At 42.4% G+C, this 16,806-nt stretch overlaps 2 protein-coding genes across 4 annotated transcripts in view; one reads left to right on the top strand and one right to left on the bottom strand.

The window, feature by feature from the left end:
* Nucleotides 1-475: 475 nt before the first annotated feature.
* LOC109366721 (uncharacterized) overlaps nucleotides 476-16,806 on the bottom strand; it is a 48,922-nt gene continuing 32,591 nt past the window's right edge. Inside the window, exons 4-6 of one of the 3 annotated variants that reach the window (XR_014882439.1) lie at nucleotides 4,623-12,208; nucleotides 3,941-4,014; nucleotides 476-1,038 (exon numbers count right to left, since the gene is read on the bottom strand). Coding sequence is in view for 2 of the 3 variants with exons in the window: in XM_085220832.1 (XP_085076958.1) it covers nucleotides 945-1,038; nucleotides 3,941-4,014 (168 nt within the window). In the remaining variant the exon portion in view is untranslated. Of the gene's footprint in view, nucleotides 1,039-3,940; nucleotides 4,015-4,622; nucleotides 12,209-16,806 lie in introns of those variants that run through there. The other 2 variants (XM_085220832.1, XM_085220834.1) reach the window with 2 other exon arrangements.
* LOC100548741 (myosin regulatory light chain 2, smooth muscle minor isoform-like) lies at nucleotides 5,931-10,292 on the top strand. Its single transcript, XM_003204967.5, has 3 exons — nucleotides 5,931-6,114; nucleotides 6,288-6,449; nucleotides 9,352-10,292. Exons 1-3 carry the CDS (start codon nucleotides 5,931-5,933, stop codon nucleotides 9,522-9,524), a joined length of 519 nt encoding a protein of 172 aa, XP_003205015.1. The 3' UTR covers nucleotides 9,525-10,292.

Below are 16,806 nucleotides of genomic sequence, written 5' to 3'. Positions count from 1 at the left end.
AGAGTAACTTAAGCCTTGACTTTGCATTTTGTCTAACAGGTATATATAATTTTTTTTTTCCCCTCTGTGAAATTCCTTTTCTTTAGTCGTGAGCTAATCATCTCTAAAGCAACAGGTCTTACACTGTCAACACATTATCAGCCCACAAGAAGTGTGTTGACTTTGAAACTGAAACACTAGCCAACAAAGCTTTATAAGCATCAGCTAATAAGAAAACTGATAACAATTTACTTTTTGTGGCAAACAGCCAACTAAACGTGCTCCTTCTTGTTTTCTGGGTGTTTTAAAATATCATTCTAGGACTCTGGCCAAGCACTGAACAAATTTCATTTTCTTCCTTATTTGTACATGCAGTTCGTCAAATAGACACGCACTGATTTAACATGAGAAGCCACATAGGCATGTGCTTTGGTTTAGCAGAAGCCATTACACGTGTCTGAAAGACCGGAGGTGTCAATCTCTTCACACTAATACCTTAACAACACTTGTTTATTTTTGCATTTCATGTACAAACATTGTGAAATTGTGGTATCTGGCAATACTTCTATTGAAAACAAGTGCAAAAAGGCATAGGGAGAGCAGAAGCATATGGCTTAATTATTGCATCTTGCCAGCTGGGAAAAAAAAAAAGGGATGTTCAGAAGAAAAAGCAATACAGAGAATTCTTTATAATACAGAACAGGTAAGAAGGGACAATCATATAGCAGGCATCACAGCCCAATTTGTATTTTCAACTTTTTTTTTTTCCTATTGCCTTTATATATAAATGACTTTAAACTTGTGAATGTGAAACTGGCAACGCATTCAGTTCTGCTGAGTTCAGTCCATATTCCATCAGCTACACTTCAGTCCTCACTCATACAGTGATCAAGCCTCAGTCTTAACTTTTTCTCTCCTGTTTTATAACTCTTAACAAAGATTGACTGCATTTTATATACGTTCTATTACATTTCTCTGCTTTGTCCTTCACCTTGGTACAACACTGTCATATGATGCTCTCCAGAGTTTCCATTCTCACCTTCTCCTAAGTTGGGTTCACTGGAAATTACCAGAAAATCAAAACAGAGCTATTTCACATTTACGTTATAAAGAAATAATACATCTATCTATCTATCTATCTATCTATCTATCTATATTATTTTTTTTTCGTACAGGCTACAACATATTCTCTGAGAGCCTTTAATTTTTTGCACCAGAATCTGCACTGGTGCAGGGAAAACCTGGGAAAGCAGTCAAGCACTATTTTTATTCAGAAGGTTTCTGAAAAAAGGGAATAAATATCTAGAAACTGGCTAGAAGCCTTGCTGTGAAGCTCCCTGAGAGATCCAAGGAAAGTCATACATTCAGACTCCCTTCATTTAAAACATCTCAAATGTTTTCCCTTTGGATCACAGGACAGGATCTATTTCTGGAGATATTTCAGAACAATTCTGGGACACACTGACTGCCAAGAGAAGAATTACCGTCACTCCGACCAATACAACACTGTACTTAGGACAGCTTTACATAGAGAACAGATACTAGCTGGAATCAGGGAAAGGACAGAAAGGGAGAGGAACAAGCCAAAATACCAGGTGGAGGAACTTAGTCAAAACGCATTTGTTAAATGATTGTTTTGACTTAAAACTGCCTTAGATCAAAATTTGTGTTTATTCTTTTCATTTCACATAAAAAGGTGCAACTTTGCAACAGAATCCCAAAATGCTCATAAAGGCTATTGTGGATGCTAAATTTATATCAATTCAAGGATTATGTACTAGGCAGGCTCATTACACAGATCATCAAGGGCTACTAAAGAGCACATCTGGCTCAGGGTGTCTTACCTCCCCATGAGCCAGAAATAGAAGAGGTTGGGAAAGGGCTCAGGGAGGATATCATATACTTCCTCAGTTCTTCGCTAAATATCCGCATATGAGCATTGCTTCTGGCCCTCCCCTTAGCACAGGCTAAAAACAACCCCTGCTCTGTCCCCTTCAAAGAGAAGAGTACAGAGAAAGGAATTTTAAAAACAAAAACAAAATGAACAAATGAACTGATAATTCCAATTTTCAGAGAGAGAAAAAAAAAAAGAGGCATGGGGTGATGGTTAGAACAGAAAATTGAAGAAAAAGAAAACAACACCAACAATAAAAAGACAAAAGTCCTTCCATGAGACCTAGTGGGGAGACCTTGCAATGTCTATCGTTTATTGAAGGCATTCAAGGCAGTAGTAAATACATCCCAGTGGTGCTCCCCTTTAATATAGGAAGAAGCAGAAGAGCACAAGCTGCAAGGCTGTCTCTTCCCCTCTTTGAGGGACAATTTTGACTTGCCAAAAAAATCAGGTTGAGACTTAGACAATCTCTTTTAACTTCAGCTTCATGGTTTTCACCCTCTTAGGAGGCAGCAAAGTCTGAATGTCAAAAAAAACTCCAGCCTGAGCAGTCCTAACAAGCTTGCTCTGCTGTTACATGTGGCCAACTGCAGGTCTCACTATTCCTTCTATCCTTGCAACAGGCAAGTTTTTCACCATTACTGTAAACAAGTAGACAGGTTCCCTAGCTCCCACTAACTCGATGCAACTGCCTCCACGGAGCAGGTAGAATCATAGAGTCATAGAACTACTCAGGTTAGAAAAGACCTTAGAGATCATCGAATCCAACCACAACCTAACCATACTACCCTAACTCTCACAACCCACCACTAAATCATGTCCCTGAGCACCACATCCAGATGGTTTTTAAACACATCCAGGGATGGTGACTCAATCACCTCTCTAGGGAGCCTATTCCAGTGCTTAACAACCCTTTCTGTAAAGAATTGTTTCCTGATATCCAACCTAAACTTATCCTGGCGCAATTTTAGGCCATTTCCCTTCGTCCTGTCACCTGTCACCAGTGAGAAGAGACCAATTCCGCTGTAGAGTGCACACAGCCAAAGGATGTCCAAAACTTTACTCCCTGCTATCCACAGCCAGACCCTGCAGCTCTTCAAAGACAGTGCACTGAGGGACGCGGTTAGTTGGCATGGTGGTGATGGGCTGATGGTCGGACTAGATGATCTTAGAGATCTTTTCCAACCTTAATGATTCTATGATTTTATGGTTCTAGGGAAGACTGGAGCTTCTACAGTGACCCAGCACAGCTGTTACTGTAACATTCAGTAGATTTAAGAAGCAGCACCAAATAATCCTGACTGATTCTCTTTCATTAAGCAAAAGAGTTGGAAGAAAATTGAAGGAGCATTAAAAATAATAATAATAATAATAAAAAATAATGAAGTTTTAAGAAAGGGTTAATTAATTCTTCTTCTACATGCTTCTCCGGGAAATTATGCAGTACTGAGAACCAAACAAGCTGCTGGCATACTTTTTTGGAGGAGGCAGCGTATGCACTTTCTCTGCAGCCCACAGAAGCGCGCTGTTTGAAAGCAAAGCGGGTCACGAGGTGGCGCTGCTTCTCGGGGCCGCGCTCGGCTACACCGCCATCCTCCCATCACCAGCCCTGCTACCTCAAACCCGAGGGGAGGCCTGATGGCGGCTGCAGCTCCTCACAAGGAGCAGAAGGGCAGCGCTGGCCTTTGCTCCCTGGGACAGCGACAGGACCCGAGGGAACGGCATGGAGCTGTGTCAGGGGAGGGGCAGCTGGGAGTTAGGGACAGGTGCTGCCTGGTGGGCATGGAATGGGCTGCACAGGACCCTGAGTGCCAGAGTTCAAGGAGTGTTTGGACAAATCCAGTACAGAGCAGTACGTTTGCAACTGGTTCAACTTAACTGAACCGATGGCAGGATTTTGGATTAAGATACAAAATAACTATATTCATAATCAAATTTCAACACACAGTTCAGTTGTTCAGGATTGTCACGGATTACTTTAATAACTCTGGTATTGTCCTGGTGTCTCTACCTCTTTTCTGCCCACTTACACTTTGCATACAATTACCACGAAACTATGAGCCATACCTGGTGAGCAAAGGGCATTTTTTCCACAAGCACGTTCTTGATTCAACAATGTTGAGCACCACTGCATCTTCAAGCTAGTTTTGGAAAAGGGATGTTAGAATTCGTCAGGGAAGTAGTCTTAGTAATTAATTAGGTAACATCTCAAACCTCATGACCATAGCTCTTCTGTAAAAATTTGGGCCTTCCAGCAATTAATGTCTCTCCCTCCAAATCTGGAACCGTAGCTTCCAGAGGATGCATTACAGAATCATAGAATTATTTGAGTTGGAAGGGATCCTTTAAGTCCACCTAGTCCAACTGCCCTGCAGTGAACAGAACATGTACAGCTACATCAGATTGCTCAGAGCCCCTTCAGCCTGACCTTGAATGCTTCCAGGAATGGGGCATCCACCACCTCTCTGGGCAACCTGTTCCAGCGCCTCACCACCCTTATTGTTAAAATCTTCTTCCTTATATCCAATCTAAATCTCCCCTCTTTTAGTTGGAAACCATTTCCTCTTCTCCTCTCACAATAGACCCTAGCAAAGAGCATGTCCCCTTCTTTCTGCTAGCCCCGTTTAAGTATTAACTTCAACATGTACAGTGCCCAAACTTAACCCATCGACATTAGGTGCAATTGGAAACTGCAGAGAAACCTGTTCATCTTTTTTTTTTTTTTTTCCCCCTTTTCATTTTTACTTACCATTTTAGTCAGACACCAACTGTATACTGGTGAAGCTGACAACAGTATGAAGAGGGATAAAGGAGTGGCAAGCTGACAGCACAGCTCTCCAAAGTGACAATATTTCACAGTCTTTTATGTCTTAACGATATTACTGAGTCCAAGCGACTGCAGGGACCTCAAGCCCGCAGAATGTGCATAAGCACCGTGCTTAGGAAGATTTCAAAACCAGAGAAGCACCTGAACCAGAGAAGCGGCTGACTCAGGGGCTAGAGGTGAATGTTTGAAGCCGCCCTCAGGGTGAGCTGGCACATCAGCATGCGGGCACGACGAACCCCCGCAACCACCTCCCGCCGCGGCCGCCCCCGACCCGGAACGCGGCGCCCCGCCCCGGCTGCACCACCGCGCCGCTCCCGGGGGGAAAGGGGAGGCTGCGGGGCCGCCCCGAGGCGGCCGTCGCGTTGCCTGCGATCGCTTCGGCAACCCTGCCGCTCCGCGCTTCCCCTGGCGGCCCCACAGCCCCTCCCTTGGCCGCCCGGCCCCGGCCCGGCCCGGCCCGCCGCCCTCTTCCACCCACCGCCGGGAGGGCGATGGTTTCTCCAGGAAGTGCCGGAGCTGCTGCCGCTTCCTCCGCTCGCCGTCGCACCGAGGCGCCGCGGCAGCCGCTGAGGTGAGGCTGGGGGTGGGGGGCGGCCGCTGGGGCAGCTGCGGTGTGAGGCGGCGGGGGCGTCGCAACTACTGCTGCCTGCGGAACAGCGTGCACCATTTTGCTAACGTCGCGGGTTGTTTGATTTTTTTTTTAATAATAGAAGGCAAGGCAAAGACCCGCTGTTATATAGAACAGTAATTGCTTGCTGCTGTCAGGTGCCACGCGTTGGCACTTCAGACTTTGCTCAGGTGAACCGAGCTCGAGTTCTCTTTCCCCTGCTCTCAAATATTGCGCATATTCATAGAGTTATTTCGTGAGCTCAGCAACAGCTTTCAGAACCTCGCTTTTCTCGTTTAGGCTTGAGACCGGAGTTCCATTCTTGTAGACAGGTCTAAGAAGGGAATCCAAGCAAAAGCTGTTCCTTCTCAGAGTGAAAGGTACGTACAACTTTGTCTTTTGGTGACTTTTTTCTTTGTTTTGGTCTGTCCTGTCCTATTTCCTGCTTCTCTTTTGCCCTTCTTCATTAAGGAAATATGTTTTGATGAGAGGAAGCGGAAGGGTGGTAGAGGTGCTTTCTGACTATGAACATTAACGTAAAAGCTTAAAACTTGGTACGTTCTTCTCAAGTCCTAACTCTGGCCTTATTCTATTTACTTTTCTCTCAGTATCCAAAAGTCAACATGTCTAGCAAAAAAGCAAAGACAAAGACCACCAAGAAGCGCCCTCAGCGCGCCACGTCCAATGTGTTTGCCATGTTTGATCAGTCCCAGATTCAGGAATTCAAGGAGGCCTTCAACATGATTGATCAGAACAGGGATGGCTTCATTGACAAGGAGGACCTGCACGACATGCTCGCCTCTCTCGGTAATGTCGCTCTTCTGTTTACAGCTGCCAAAAGTATTTGTGCTATTGTAATTAAAACGCTGAGCTTGGGATAGCTTATGAGAGGTGTCCCAGTTTGTATTACACTATTCAGGTAATTTTCATTTATTTTTATTTTAGTTTGAAAGCTAAACCAGGAGTCTTTTTATTTGTAGGAAAGAACCCCACGGATGAATACCTGGATGCCATGATGAACGAGGCTCCAGGCCCCATCAACTTCACAATGTTCCTCACAATGTTTGGTGAGAAGCTCAATGGCACTGATCCAGAAGATGTCATCAGGAATGCCTTTGCTTGCTTTGACGAAGAAGCAACAGGTATGTGGGCGAAACTCAACTGCTTTGGGGTATTTGTATTGGTCATATATGACATTTCTGTGGCATTTAAAATAAGTAGATGTGAAACCTATAATGCCACTGAGTTTGACTTTCCTCTGCAGTAGTTCTGAGATATATATGAATATGCGATGTATTTAATATTTGAAGATAGGTGATCCAGAGTATGCAGTCCTTTTCTTCTGACCCTTCATCTTGCCTAGTGTGTCTTAGGCTGTGATGACAAATAGCCTGTCATGCCCTCACACTCAGCTGTTTTAAGGTAGCAGGAAGGACTGTAGTGCTTTACAGATATAATCAGGGTGGGGTCTAGAAGACAGAAATGGCACTGAATAGACTGGCATAACAAGGGAGGGGGAAGAATGAAATGCAGTTCACTTTTACTGTATCAAGCTTTCAAGGTTGTGTCTGTAGTCATGAAGTTAGAGTTTATGCTTTTATTTATTTATTAAGACAGGAAAACATTCTGGAGAACTGTGTAGCAACCCGAGATTAATCCTAAGGTTATTCTGTGGAAACACAGTATCAGGGCTTTGACACGTTGTGAACCTGCCGCACCAGTGCACACAGAAATCACATAGCCTCTGCACCTATAACTTTTCTCACAGTGGTCTACCACAGTGCTGCCGTCTAATTTGTGGATGTGTGCTCTGAACCTTTCAAAGGATATTAGTCCATTTCAAGCAGCTATTTTCTGTCTGTGTATTTTTAGCACCTTTTGCCTTTTCAAAGTGCTTTCCCTTCCCGTTGGGATGTAGGTAAACAGGCTTTCTGTTGGTAAAGCCTTTTCAAATGTTAATTGACTTCCTCCCTCTCAAGGGAAATCTCTTTACCATCTCCTGGAGAAGGAACTTTTGTTAGTCGGTTATTTTCTCTCCACAGGTAGTCTGACTCACTGTGCTGCGAGGCTTTTTTTGTGTGCACCAGAACATGAGCCTGTGAATTAGGGTATAAAGACAATGACAGTGCTACCAGTTCTTCTGAACAGTCACTTTCTATGTCTACCTAGATAGTACATTACTAGGTCAGGCCCCCATGTTCTGATAAGATTGATTTTTGTCATCTTTAAACTCAATGATGAACCTCTTAGTCTAGTCCTGGGATAATTTGAAGATAATGATTCCACAGTATTTTTTCTGCCTTTTGCCATGCTCACATTTTCACCAGGAAACATGTTAAATATTTACGCTGTTCTATTGATTAACAGTAATCAAGATGCAGTCTTCAAAATAACGTGAATTCTACATTACATTTTATTTTTGCTCCTTATTCATTTTATCCTCAGGTTTAGCTCTTCCAGCTATGTTGAACCCTTTTGCTTTTATTTTCTTTTTATTCTTCCTTCTTTCAATTTTAATCATCTCCATGTGTCTGTGCTATGTGCCCGATTTCCTATTCTACATCAGTGCAGTTCTTCTGAGGCAGAATAATGCAAATCAGTCCCTCTTGGTGAAGATAAAAGAGCTGGACTTGGTTTTACTTACTTTTCCTATATTGTCAATGTTGCTGTTGGTACTACTTCAGCATTACTGTCCCATAAAACAATAGTACCATGAAATTAGCGTAAAGGCTTATATCTGTCTTCATTTAGTATAACTTTTTTTCTGCCCTTTGATCCCGCTTTGTCATCTGTTTTGTGCTGTCTGCCAAACGCTAAATCTTACATTTTGCTTCACTAATTGATTACTCCCTGTCTATACTGAAGCCGTGTGAGAGCTTGTTTTAGGGGGAGTGGGAAAACTATTTACTTTATGATTCTGTGCTGCTAAGACTTTTAGTGCATGCTCCTCTGGCAACCCAGTGCGGTGTTTTAACACCTAACCTACTCAGACAAAAGCAATTAAGTCCTTGAGGCTAAACTCGGGGCACCAAAGGCCTTGCATTCTTTGTATACTAATCCTTATGTCATCTCTCATCACTGTTTGGTCTCTGTCACACTGTTGAAGTACAAAGACTTAATGCCTTTAGCTTTTTTGTTGTATGTTTTTCTCCCCTTTCTTTACTCACACCTGCAAAGAGACAACTGCAAAATCTGACCCACTAATTGAACATTCTCCTCCTGGTTTTAAAGGAGAGCATTGTTGTTAGCCTTCTTCATTTGGATTCATTAATCAAGGGCTGGTCTACCTACACTAGGATGATGCTGTTTTAACATATTTAACACATGTTGTAACCTGTTTGTCTTGTTTTTTTCCTGTGCTGCTTCCCCACAGCACGGACCAACCTCATGGCAATTTATCATGCTCACTGACTGCCTTTTGATTCCCTGACTCCCTATTTGGTTTGCTCTCTAGTGAACTTTGTTTGCTTAAGTTTTACAACTCTGTTTCCAAAGCAGAATTTATTTTTATCACATTCCAACTGATTCTAAATAAGTCCTTGTTGGTGTCTACTAATAATTTCCAACAGTTCTGCCTAGTTCACTTTTTCTTGGTATGTTTTTCTATCTCTGTTCTTTTATTGATTTGACAAGGCATGGGAGGTCTCATTTCTGCTCCTACCTCTCCATGGTACACATTCTTCCTCTTTCCTAGGTTAATTTACTCAATCCTGCCTTAAAGTCTGTTCTGTTATAAACTCCTTCCCTGGACGCTTGCCTGCAGCTCACTGTATCCACACGTCATCTCCAGTGACATCATCATAGAATCATAGAATGGCCAGGGTTGAAAAGGACCATAATGATGCGGCACTGAAGAGCCAACCAGCGGTTATTTGGTCCCCACAGGAAACTAATTAATAAAGGATGCACAAATCTATCTAAGTCCATCAAGAAAAAATATAATTCAATTAAAAGAATCGGGCTGTCTTAATGTTCACCATACTGCTTTTGAAGACCAGCTGGAAACAACTTCCATTTTGTGTTTCTCTTTATGTTGCATTCTAGGGTTTATTCAAGAAGACTACCTGCGGGAGCTGCTGACCACGATGGGAGACAGGTTCACAGATGAAGAGGTAGATGAGCTCTACAGAGAGGCACCAATTGACAAAAAGGGCAATTTCAACTACATTGAATTTACACGCATCCTTAAACATGGAGCAAAAGACAAGGATGACTGAGCAAATCCCTGGACACCTGTAGCTTTCCCCCCCCCCTCCCCCTTTTTTTTTTTTTTTTCTTTCTTCCCCCTCAGGACCTGTTCTTTCTTTTTTCTTGTTGAGACCCTTTGCATACATTTTTGGCATTTCAGCTTTTGCCTCTGAAGACTCTGGGGCTGCTCAGGCACACCTGCGCTTTTGCATTAAGACTGGAAATGTGCAGGGAGAGAGGATGGCTTAGAGTGACAGAGGTTTAGGAACAAAGATTTGGGGTGGGGAGGCGCTTAAAAATGTCAGTGTTCCTCATTCTAGCTAGATTTTTGCAACTTATGGTAACTTTTTCAATAAAACACGGCTTTATTAAATATGTCATTAAACAGTTTCATGCTAGAGGTGGGCTGCTTATCTAATCATTTCTGTAAATACTTTTGCAGCTGTATACAGTCATGATATTATCTATTTTTTGCCTTAATGAAGCATAAGTCACTTATGCATACTGAATTTGTACGTCAGTGACCGAACTCTTCCCAGTGACTGAGTACTTCATTTCCTACTGTGAGCAAATACAATGAAGAAATTCACATCCTTCACATGCTAGTACATTGCAAATTAATGAGTTTTGTCCTAGACTTGCACGTTAAGATTTTAAAATCCTATGGGTGTAATGGAGGTGGTATTTCACTCTTAACAGCTTCATTTCTGGACGCGGAGCACAACATTAATACTGCTTTTTTAAACTTACATGGTAAATCCTAGTGCTTTCTGTAAAATAAAAAAGTCTGTGTACGAGTAGAGTGTTTTGAGTAATGCCTCTTACCACACCCACAGCACCAACAATATAGAATCCATTTTATTTCATTGCAACCATTTGTTTTTCCTTCTTCCTTCTATCTTTTTCTCAAATGGGGGCGGAGAAAGAAGAAACATGTGCTGCTTCTGTGCTTTTTCTATGTTATTCTTGCGTTCCAAATGAAACAATATATATTTTTATGGATTCTTCTGACTATGATTTATGTGTGTGAAGAAAAGGCATTATTTTCTGTTCCATTTCTCATACCCTATAGTATGACTTAGCACAACACTCTGAAGCAGCTTTGCCATAACCTAAGAATTGTGATTCTGGAATTTTTTGGTCTTGAGAGGAGTCATGACCGAAGTGATCACGACAGTGCATCTGTTACTTCTAGGAATTCAGTTGTTATCCCTTTTGAATTTAGGTTACAAACTCGAGAAATATCACTTGGCTGGGAGTGTTTTTTTCGTAGGCTGCTTTTGTAAAGTGAATTTCATTAGAGGGCAGTGACTGAGTTAGAAATACACTGTACTTCCACAAATAACCTGCCAGAACCATCTTCACCTTTTAGCTTATCCTGGTGAAATTATGAATGTAAAAGACAGGATGGAAATGATGTTCCCATAGCATGTTTGATTCATTATGGCTTATTAAAGATATTTACTAGTCTTGTTCCTTGTACAATTCCAGCACGATTAAGGAAAAGTCTCTTGGTGTTATAAAGCCATGTGAAAATGTGTGTGCTTATGCATGTATTTTTATTAGAATAAATACATCTTGAACTACTCAAAACTTTCAAACTAGTAGGAATGCAGCTGCAATATAGGGTTTGTCCAAAGATATGTGCTGCCCTCATGTGTCATGAGGTGCCTTGAGTTCAGACTTAGTAGTTTTCCCAAAAGCTCTGGAAGGTCTGTGTAGCTCCAGGACTTCTGCCGGCAATGTTACAACAAATGGATGCTGCCTCTCGCAATACTTACTTGTTCACTTGATCAATTTTAAGTGGGATTAGATTAGTAACCTTTGAGTGGTTATTAAAATGATAGCTCTTTCTTTACTGGTGCTTTTGGTCATTTAAAATGGTGATGGTAGTTGTAGATCCACAGCACAAGGAGGACATTGTAGAAACCACCGCTTGGTTGTTAAAAAGTGCATTGGTGGAATGACTGTGTCCTTGGCACAGCTCTTGGTGTAAAAGGGCATGTAAAACACTATGATAGAGGACTTTGTGGGTTTTTGTTTTTTTTTTTTCTTCAGAAAATGACTTTGTAACTTTGTAAATGGGTGGGTTTATTTTGATCTAAAACATCATTCATTATCATACCAGTATCTTCTTTAATCTACGAACTATGAATAACGTGTTCAGCATTATGAAATGCCCTGACTCGGTTCTGTCTAAAAGAAACTGTTCTTTGGATATGTATTGATTTGCATGGAGATAAGAGACCTGGGATTCATCATTCTCTGCAGGTATGAGAAAGATGTGCTCCTTTTGCCGCATATTTTTTAATGGACCCTGCAACCTCTTTGAGAAGATGCTTCAGAGCTCCTTCTACCTTTGTCCCAACTTTACAAGTAACGGGAACTACTGGACAACACAGGGTCGCTGCCTTTCTACCGAAAATGTTTTCATTTGGCATGAAAAAAAGAAAGAAACTGGAGAAAGAACTTTTGTAAATGATGAGCGCAACCAACGTGCCAGGCGTTCAGCTGCCCCCCGGCTGGGAACAGCTCCATCCCCCGCGCTCCTCAGAAGGAAGCGGGCCGGGAACTCGTGGCCAATATCCAAATCCATCAGTAGGTGGCATTGCAGCTCCTAGCACCGGCTCAGCTAAAGGCCGAGTGGCCCGTGGGACAATTTCTTTTAATCGGTTTGGGTTTCGTTTGTTTGTTTTTCAGTCCTAAAGAGCTGCTACATTCAAAAGAAAACATGGTCAGTTCCCGCAGAAGCTCTGCTCCTACCCGACAAGGACTAACGCTGCTGGGGTCCTATATTCCACTTGGTCCTGCGACAATGAACTACAAATCACCATTGCTATTGTTTTCAGTCGTGCCTTTACAAGAATCTTTCTTTTTAGGATCTCAAGGGAGCGTATAAACAGGAGGGGGAATGGCTGTTTACAAGGGTGGATAGTGATAAGACAAGGGGGAATGGTTTTAAACTGAGACAGGGGAGGTTTAGGTTAGATATTAGGAGGAAGTTTTTCACACAGAGGGTGGTGACGCACCGGAACAGGTTGCCCAAGGAGGCTGTGGATGCCCCATCCCTGGAGGCATTCAAGGCCAGGCTGGATGTGGCTCTGGGCAGCCTGGTCTGGTGGTTGGTGACCCTGCACATAGCAGGGGGGTTGGAACTAGATGATCGTTGTGGTCCTTTTCAACCCAGGTCATTCTATGAAATTTTATGGCATTTAACTGTCCTGATCAAACTAATCCCAGAGCCTGGCAAAATGAACATTGGTGGGTAATTCAGACGCCTGGGATTTTTTCTCTTGCAAAGAAATTCTAAATCCCCACTCATCTCTGATGCAGAAGGAGCCTTAAAGTCTGTGTCTGCTGGAACTAGTCACTCTGCTTTTATAGAATACCTGTAGTTTTCGATTGTGGCAAACTCATTCTCAATAAGAACCACAGAATCTCCCAAAATCCCAGAGGACACAAAGGTATTTATGACTTTCCCCATTCATCTATTTTATTTTTTTAAATTCAGTTGTTTCTAGTTAGGTCGCTTGAGTGGAGAGCTGGAACAATGCAGCCTTGCATTGTCCCAGCTAGAAGAAACAATTAAAAGTAGGCCTACAACATTCACACTGAGTGTAAAACCACTGAACCATTGAATAAGGGAGGGTTGAACCATCACAAGCTGCCTTTCATATTGTGCTGGTTTTTGTTGTTTTTTTTTTTTTCTAGCAACGAAGAAGCTTAGGCAACGATCTCAGCAGAAGGGATTACGGAGATCAGTTGTACCTGAAGACAGACTCTTTCCTGCTCTCCAAGGTGAAGTTCCCAAAAGCTGTGATTCACAAGTGGGGTTGGTACGCTTGTTTCCTGTGGTTGCACGGGCAACGGGCAACGGAGCTGAACACTAAATGAGTTTTAGCTTATAAACTGTTTCCTTTTCAGGACTGTTTGTGAGAAGCAGTGCCTCACCAGGGAACCGTCTCACACATCCTGTATCTGGCCTAACGCCCACCCCCTCCTTCCCATGAATGTAGGTAATAACTTTTGCAGGTCGTCACTGACCTTACCCTTTAAAGCTGTGTGCTCAGCTCCTGATTGCCCTCCTGCAACTCCCTGTGTACCGGGGACAGGGATTTTGTATGCTGTCCAGAGCCATGCTATCCCTTCTTGTGAATTACAGCCCTACCTCCTGTAGAAAGAGCAATCATGACTCCTTCCTTTCCCTTTAGTATTTCTGTTGATGGGATTCAGCAGACGCTTGTTTTGATAGTTACTAATTTTAGTGCCTAACTCCCCTAGACAGAGAGAAGCATCTGTCAGTGCGACAGGCATAGTACAAACGATGCCAAGCATTCTTCCCTGTCATCCAGACACCAAGTGGCAAGTATTTAGTATGCCAACAACCAAATGTCAACTAGAATGATGACTGGTCTAAGAAGCATGAGAGTCTGAAGAGAATTCGTATCATCGGGGTGATTGAGTCTAAATACTAGGCACTCGGTATGACCTTTGCCGAATATCTCCTAGCGGCAGGCACGGTTTGTATTGCTATTCAAACAACCTTAGCTGGCTGCTGACTCATCGCTGCTTCCACTCCACGCATCCCGGGGCTTAAGTACAAAAATTGTTTTAGTGGCGCTCATTAGCTGGGAAAGGCAAACCGAACTGGAATTCCTATGTAATCACCATGAGATCAGAGGGGTCACATGAAGTGAGTATTTAAAAATATACGTTTGGGAAAGGGGAAAAAAAAAAAAAATCATTCACACAACTTTACCAGGGACGCATACCAGTCCCAGCAGGCTTCTTTCAGTGAGCAGATGAGAGCTGCAAATTAAAGATACTTGCAGCTGAGATTTTCCTTTTCAAATAACCGCAGGTCACTGTGACATTTGAAATGGTTGCAAGAAGCTACAATGAGCCCACAATCACTGCATGTTGCCCTCCCCCACCCCCCCACCACATACACAGTATTTCCTTGAGAAATCTGCACAGCTTTATGCCCCACAGCCCTAGCAAGCTTCAAAGCTCCAGGGCTGGAGTCAGTTAAAAGAGGCACTGTGAAGTTTCACGTTAGCAAGATAAACTTGTGAACTTTGTGATACATTTTTGGAAGAGAATGAAATGGAATGGAATCACTTTTAGTTAGTGCTTGCCTGATTCTACTGATTTAATGTCTAAGATATTGCATATTTATTAGAACTTGAGATCTATGTTGTGCAAAGCAAGTTGTAAGACTGACTGTTATTGCTATTTTACTGGCAAAAAGGGGAATTCAGCCATGAATCTAAACTCTTCTACTTTGCCTGTCCCTTCCTCTGCTACTTATACGAAAATTAAAAAGGTAGCATTGCTATTTCCAACTGACAGAAGACAGCATTTCTTTCAGATTTTCTCTGACTTTTTTTCATAATTAATTGAACACACTCTTATGATTTAAATACATTAACTAGTTCCTCTGCTGTAACAAACATAGGTTTGTGCCAACTGCACATCTTTCTGTTGTTTAGGATCTGAGGGAACAGTATGGAGTTGCATCAGGGGAGGTCAGGTTTGGGATTACGAAAAGCTTCTTCACCAGAAGAGGTCAGGCACTTGAACAGGCTGCCCAGGGCAGTGGTCATGGCCCCAAGCTGCCTGAGCGCAAGGAGCATCTGGACAAAGGTCCCAAACACAGGATTTGAAATTTGGGTGGTCCTGTGTGGAGCCAGAGGTTGGACTCGATGATCCATGTTGGTCCCTTCCAACTTGGGATATTTTGTGATTCCACTGTTTGTTATTGTGCTATTTAGCACATCCATCTATTCATGGCCTCTTTGTCTAGGTGAGGCAGAGAACAGCAGAGCTGTTATTTATTTAGACAGAGTAGCTGTCTAAGTAAAGACTAAAATATCAGAAAGAGAAAACAGAGGCTGAGACTCTGAAGCCTTTCCCAGTGCAGTTGGTCAGAGAGATGCCTCCCTAGTCAAGATCCCACTAGCCAGTCTTCTGCAAATGCTGGATACCAATGCCTCAGCAACTGTATAGGCACTCCTTCAGCAACCCAAAGCAACTCTGTTCCTCTCCTACCACCTCATTTCAGAGCAAGCACTCAAATGTCTTAATTCGGTAGCCTGCACCTTTCTATTCCAAGTTTTATACATGCCTAAGGGCTGAGGCCCTCAAGCAACAAAGGCATTCCATTCCCTACTCTTTGTACCACAGCCTGGGCCTCACCTTGAGACAAGATTCAAAACAGCTAATGAACTGTCAGGCTTTGCAAATTTTGGAGAATAAAAATTCAAGCACTTCTAGGATTAAGTGGTAACTTACCTAATGGCAGATTTGAAAATGCTGGCAGTATCTAAATGGTATGTCAGTACCACAGATATTTAAGGCTCCTGGCTGAAACATCAGATCAGATTCTTGTATCCACCCGTGGATGCCCAGCAATGGGATAACACAACAGAAATGTCATTTGGGGGCAGCAGATAAGTACGCTACAGAACTAGGAGAATACTTTGGCTGATGTTCTTATTAGTGAGGTCTGAAAGATCTTATCCTATACTAGGTTTTCAGAGCTGGTAATTATGCTATCCCTGATCTCAAGTCTTGCTAAGAAAGAACAAATATTGGACAAGGGGGTGCTGGCTGCTTATTTTCACAGCCACTTTCAAGAATAGAAGGGTAATTTACACCTATGTGGCTGATTCTGGATTATTCTTACCTGTGATAGATTTAGTACTTGCACACGCCCTTTGCAGGAATGTTTTTGTTATCGGTGGTTTTAAAAGAGACTTATAAAAGCAAGGAAAGCATTTGGGAGATACTGTAATTATGAACAGGTGAGGGTATGTTTGCTTGAGTTATTTCTTCTCCTTCCAATCCCTCCATGCTTTCTCTAAGCATTTTTACTGGTTTTCTTTTGACAGAGAAATTATACTGAATTCAGTGAGGATCACTTAACAAGGTCGTTTCAGCAACATCATGCAAGTTTCCAATATTTATGTTTACATACTGATACGTAATTCTGACTCACTTCCTGACTTCGCTGTTCGGGTTGTTGGGTTTTTTTGTGTGTGGTTTTTTGTTGTTTTTTTTTTTAGTATTTGTTTTTTAAAAAGGAACAGTTGGCTTTAGTCTCAGCCTCCAATCAATAGCAAATTATTGACTTTTCTATACAATTTCTTCCACTTCATTTCTGTGGCAGTTTAAATTTTTACCTGGTGAATCTACTTGCATTTATTTGCTGTATGTGGCTGACATCAGTTGCATATCCAGGCATGTTCTTACACAGTCCACAAAGGTTTGTTTCAACCTTTTGTCCCCAGAAGCTATGGAGAAAAGGAC

Source organism: Meleagris gallopavo, chromosome 3, assembly GCF_905368555.1.
Source record: "Meleagris gallopavo chromosome 3, MGAL_WU_HG_1.1, whole genome shotgun sequence".
Classification (NCBI taxonomy): Eukaryota; Metazoa; Chordata; class Aves; order Galliformes; family Phasianidae; genus Meleagris; species Meleagris gallopavo.
Note: the sequence above shows the minus strand (reverse complement) of the source record. Positions and strands in the feature narration are given on the sequence as shown.